The 6,211-nt window shown below is 43.5% G+C and overlaps 1 protein-coding gene across 1 annotated transcript; it reads left to right on the top strand.

Moving 5' to 3' along the window:
- Positions 1-4,679: 4,679 nt before the first annotated feature.
- LOC147622575 (uncharacterized) lies at positions 4,680-5,799 on the top strand. The gene is made up of 2 exons (XM_086822100.1): positions 4,680-4,822; positions 5,056-5,799. The coding sequence occupies exons 1-2, from the start codon at positions 4,806-4,808 to the stop codon at positions 5,720-5,722; spliced, it is 684 nt and encodes a 227-aa protein (XP_086678226.1). The 5' UTR covers positions 4,680-4,805; the 3' UTR covers positions 5,723-5,799.
- Positions 5,800-6,211: the final 412 nt, after the last annotated feature.

Genomic DNA, 6,211 nt, shown 5'->3' with positions numbered 1-6,211 from the left:
ATAAAGAGGTATCTTTTAGTCTCAATCTGCTCAAATGTGCATTTGCAGTCCGTGGTGGAAAATTGTTGAGCCATGTTATTTCAAAGGAGGGTATTGCGGTAGATCCAAACAAAGTGATTGCGATTATGCAAGCTCCGCCCCACGAGCAGATCCTAAAGGTTGCATGTGGTTTTTGGGCCACGTTAGGTTGCATGGGAGGCATTTGCAATTTCTTGCTGATCTAGCTATTCCATTGAATGTTGTAGCTCATGTTGAATGCAATGAGTTCAAGTGGTCAGATGAATGTGATCTAGCGTACTGCAAATTAAAGATACAGCTCTTAAAATCTCTAGTAATGATTCCACCAGATTGGGGTGTGGATTTCCATATTTTTGTGGATGCCTCGGATGTGGCTATGGGAAGTGTGCTGATGCAGGAGCAGACGGCGGGATGGTTCCATCTGGTCTACTATACCAACCGCAGGCCAAGAAAAATTACTCAACGATAGAATGGGAATGTTTGGGAATGATCTATTCGATCAAAAAATTTCAACATTATTTTTTGGGGAGGAGATTCTTCTTTCATGTAGATCATTCAGCACTATTGTATTTAGTGCGACAACAAAATCTTATAGGCAGACTGGCACGATGGGTGTTAGTGCTAGAGGAATTCGATTTTGAGGTCATCCATCGGCCGAGTAACGAGCATTTGGTGGTAGATTATCTTTCACGCCTGGATCCAGGAGAGCCTGCTCTACAGGGGTTGACGATGAATTCCTTGATAGGGCACTATTTGCAGTCAGCCAGGAGGAATGGCATAACAGTGAGTAAGCCCTTCTCAAGAGATGCCACGGACTTGGTATGACAAGATGTTGATGTTTCTCAATACGGGGGAAATGCCCTCTCATCTTACAAGGGATCAACAGAGGCAGCTGACCTTAAGGAGTTGATCTTTTGACGTCTGCATTGGCAAGCTCTACTACCACAATGTAGCCGATGTGCTATTGAGATGTGTCTTACCGCATGAAAGGGAAGTACTAATCAATGAGGCACATTGTGGGGTATTAGGCGAGCATTTTTTCAGACAACTAATAGCAAAGAAAATTTTACAAAGTGGGCTGTGGTGGCCATCAGTGCATATGCAGACTCCCAGCAATTTGTGCAAGATTGCAACACTTGTCAGCAAATGGGACAGCCATCTTAGCTTCATCAGGTTTTTCCGTTGGTGCCATTTCAAAAGTGGGGCTTGGATTTCATTGGGCCTATCAAACCTGCAGCTGCATGGACAGGACACCACTACATTTTGACAACAACATATTACTGTACAAAGTGGGTGGAAGCATGGGCATTATGGGACAACACCGCACTTTCGGTCGTAAAATGCTTATATAAGGATGTGTTCACTCGTTTTGGATGCTCGGTGGAGCTGGTAAGTGATTGTGGCTGGCATTTCATCAACAAAGTCATCAAAAGAATGCCCAAATTTTACATGGTGTTGCATAAGAAGTCATCTCCATACTACCCGCATGCTAATGGATTAGCAGATTCTTCAAACAAGCAGGTGGTGCGGATCTTGATGAAGTTGGTCAGTATACACCGCAGTGATTGGGATGTGAAGTTGCCAACTACATTATGGGCTTATCAAACTGCGTTTAAGGTTGCAACTGGATTAACAACTTTTAAATTAGCATTTGTCATGGAGGATATCACACTAGTTGAATATGTGGTGCCTAGTTTGTGACTTCCAGCGGAAGACAGGTTGCTGCCAGAGGATGTACTCTCACTGGATGAGGAGCGGTTAAAGAGTTTCTAATGGATGGAGGAGTTGTAAAATCAGAGGAAAGTCCAAGAGGATAGACACTCGAAGTATAAATTTTTCACTCGGGGGCAGTTGGTGCTGGTTTTTTGTGATCGCGTGTTTAAAAATCCCAAGAAATTAAAAGTCATGTGGTCTGGGCTGTTCAGGGTGTTTGCACCTAGCGGGCCAACGTTCTTTTTTTTTGCTAATCTTCTAGGGGATGTGCTGCCCTCTCCGGCCAATTGGTTTTGGATGCGACACTATCATGGGGCAGCGCCTCTTCAATGCCCATTTCCAATTCTCAAGGAGCGAGAGGTCTCCGTGATGATGGTTTTATTACTCACGAATCAGAAAGTGATGGGGTTTGTAGATTCTCATCACATGGTTTGAGTCAGAGTGTAGTTGCATGGTGACACCTGGAGGAGTGGTTGCATGCAAAATCAGGGTATTCTAATTTGGGAAGTTTATTTTGCTGCGCGCACTACTATGGTAAAGAGAAGCTCTCTGTGTGTCTGTACAACCTTGGTGCGCGCTATTACAGAAGAAGCCATGACTCCTTTGCCAATTTAGTTTTAACTAGTGCAGGAGCTGGAATGGGCCGCAAAAAATGCATGGCTGTGGGATATTTGCGTGTAAATGTTTGCCAACTTACATTGGGGCAGAGTGCCATCTCACCCTAGGGCATTGCGCATTGTTCAACAGTTGGATGTGGGAGATGAGGTGGAAGTTCATAGGGAACAAAGGCAATTATCAATCAGGTTGATTGAAGGAAAGCTTCATTTGCTAGCAGACGAGATATGGATTACAATTGTCGCTATAACAGGACAAGAAATGGAGGTGGAGTTGGGCCTAAGGTGAGCGGGGAGTACAAGTTATCACGGTGTGCAGACATGCATACACGGGATTGTTACATGTGGTTTATAGAAGCACTCTAGCTTCAAGTAAAAACCTACACCCTCTCTGTGTGCACCAAGGGAATGTTGAAGACAACAGAAATCACTATGGTGGTGTGGGCTAGAGTCTTAAAATACTGCATTCGGGTGGAAGCTCAGAGGGTGGTTGCACATGCGGCATGGGTTACAGCGGGAGCAAGAGGAGCAGTTGTAATCAATTGTAAGATGGGCCAAGTTTTTCAAATTCTTTTCCCAGACGAGCTAGAGTATGCGGTTGCTCTCACACCGGATTGCCATATAGTGGGAGCTATTCCACACACTGCAGAAGTTATAGTTTTGCTAGGGGCTAGTGTTGAATCATCACAGAGAAGGGGGCAAAAGAGGGGACGTGCAGAGAGTACATCAGCAGGTTCATTTGTGATTTCTACAAGTGGCTTATCTGGGGAACAAAGGGGGGCACAAACCATACTTCAAGGGGCCTCCTTAGCTTTGGATGCATAAAGGACACATACAATCGATGGATTAGACTCCCCAACCGCAACCTTATACTATGTGAAATTGATGCAACCGATGGATCTTTTAATGTGTGGGCTTACACAATAGACTAAAAACATGTTAGGGAACATAAACAAGCTCTGAAATCACTGTTCTGAGACATTATAAAAGTCGCGACTTTCATAACAGCACACACAAAAACAACAATTTTGAGGAAAATAACCCTACCATCTTCTTAAACTACTCCTAGTACCACTTTCTTACAAACAAAGTTAATCGAATTCAGCCCTTAACAACCGATTTGGACACATTAAGCAAGAGGTATATATATATATATATATACACACACACACACACACACACACACACACACAGATATACACCACACACACACACACACACACACACACACAGATATATATATATATCTGTGTGTGTGTGTGTGTGTGTGTGTGTGTGTGGTGTATATCTGTGTGTGTGTGTGTGTGTGTGTGTGTGTGTGTATATGTGTGTGTGTGTGTGTGTGTGTGTGTGTGTGTGTGTATATATGTATATATACATACATATATATATATATATATATATGTATATATACATACATATATATATATATATATTACAACAAGGGTGCATTATTGAAAGCCATTCACTTTCACATACTATCTCCACAAAGAGTACAACAAAGAAACAAAGCTATCAAGCTAGCATTATTATACATTGTACAATAAATTTGGTCACGTGGGCTATAATTCACTTTCCCATAGTTGCTTTCACATTCCCGTACTCGATAAAACAAAAACTATTCCGAGGGATGTCGCAAAAATGATCACTTCAAGACAATTGTGCATTGTTTACATTGTAATGTAAATTTGGTCACATGGGCTATTCACTTTCTATACTTTCTTTTACTGCTTCCACAAAGTTCACACAACAAAGCACGAAAGTTGTCCTTTTTGCATCCTGATCTCCAAGTTCCGATCTTTTCTCTTATTGTTGATGATATTCAGAGGATGTGGAATATGCTTAGTAGATGCTGGTATGGTTCATATGGATTGCGAGTAACGAATGTGTGTGTGTCTGATAACAAGGGTGCATTATTGAAAGCCGTTCACTTGTCTCCACAAAGAGTACAACAACGCAACAAAGTGTCAGGCTAATATCATTATACATTGTACAATAAGTTTGGTCACATGGGCTATAATTCACTTTCCAAGGGTTGCTTTCACATTCCCATACTTGGTAAAAAAAAAACTATCCCTAAGGATGCCGCCAAAAAGACAAGTGTGCATTGTTTTTACGTCCTTTTTACATACTCTCCAAGTTCCATACCTATCTTTTCTAGAGCCCTATCACAAAGCAGAGTGGAAAAATAACTTTAAACCTTTCACGAGACGGCCACTTTTCTTCACTTTTCTCCAACAGAGAAGGTACCATAACTGTGAGAGACATTTTTCTTCAACAGAGAAGCTACCGTAACTTTTCTCCAACAGAGAAGCTATTGTAACTGTGAGAAACATTTTTCCCCACACGTGACACACGCGCACGGGGCAAGCGGTAACTCAGCTGGGATCACTATAAATTGAGCTCCAGCCTCGGCCCTCAACAGATACCTACAACTGTCAACAAGCAAAATCCGCGACGATGGCTGGTGCGCGCAGGTAGCGCTCTCTCTCTCTCTCTCTCTCTCTCTCTCTAATATGATTTACTGCAGCTTAATCAATGTATATATGCTAAGAACAACTCACTAATTTTGGGTATCTCTTTCTCTCTCTCTCTCTCGCTCTCTCTCTCTCTCTCTCTCTCTCTCTCTCATTAATATGATTTACTGCAGCTTAATTAATGTATATATGCTGACCAGAGCAGCACACTAATTTTGGTTGGTGCTCTGCAGCATATTCATGTTCATGTTCTGCATGGGTGCCATGGTGGCGCTAATAGGCGCTGTAGTACCGGCAGACCGGACAGCGGTGCCGGTTCACGGCAAGGTGGGCAGCGTGGTTCGCGAGGAAGGCTGCCCAGAGGCTGCATATGCCTACCCCTTTCAGAGTGTGTGCGACGTGCCAGCACAGTTCGATGTGGAGTACCACCTTGTGGCTCCTTTCAGCAATGCATTGATAGCCAAAGGGGGATTGACGGCAGGTTTCGGCTCCTCCGTTTCTTTCACGGGCAACCAGAGCGATGAAGGGTACAAGTTCAAGCTGACAGCGCTCTCGTCATCCGCCTCCGAGAACATCACCTTGGAGACTGCTTTCACTGTCACCAACACCGAAACCGAGAAGAAGCTTGGGTGGCAATTTAGTGCTTGGCACCGCTCCGTTGTCCTTTCCTTTGTGGACGATGACGATGCCACCGAGTTTCACTTGGCTAGAGCTTGTAATGTCCCCTTGCCTTGCCCAGAGACCACGGGCGCCCGCTGCGAAAGCTACTTCTTCCTCGCTCCCGCCCTCGTTGGCCTCACCGGCATCGGCTCAAACTCCGGTTTTGCATTCTCCTGGATTGTGCCTTCTGGCTCTGAATCTTCAGGGAACCTGCCCCTCCTCCTACGCAGGGTCTACTAGAACAACATCAATATTCTCCTGCGGAGGATTGTGGTTGTGCCACAGTTTCAATAAGTAGCAGCTTCAGTTGCAACTTCTTTTGTGTGTGTGTGAGAGAGAGAGAGAGAGAGCTTGCAACTTCTTTTGTGTGTGTGTGTGTGTGTGAGAGAGAGAGAGAGAGAGAGAGATTGTGCAATTCATTGAGTTTATTACATTTGACAACTAGGTATGCACGCCTAAACTCTGCTAAGAAAATTATACGCACCACACAAAGCGACAAATTAACAAACACTGTGATTTGTAATTTTTAGTAGCTTCGCGTATTAAAGAATGGACAAAAATTACATTGAAGTTATTTAGGTGTTGCTAGTTGTTGTATAATGCTAGGTAGTGGAATGGGAGTAAAGAGTTGAGAACCATTCAATTTATCTTAAACAGAGTTGTGATGAGTATGTGGCATCGTTGTTGTTGTCATTGAAGATAGGTTTTAAACAAGTGCCTCTCAAAAAA

The sequence above is a fragment of the Cibotium barometz genome, chromosome 28 (assembly GCF_041138505.1).
Source record: "Cibotium barometz isolate CiBa-2024 chromosome 28, ASM4113850v1, whole genome shotgun sequence".
In the NCBI taxonomy this organism is placed as follows: Eukaryota; Viridiplantae; Streptophyta; class Polypodiopsida; order Cyatheales; family Cibotiaceae; genus Cibotium; species Cibotium barometz.
The sequence above is the reverse complement of the archived record's forward strand: the minus strand, read 5'-3'. Positions and strand labels throughout refer to the sequence as shown.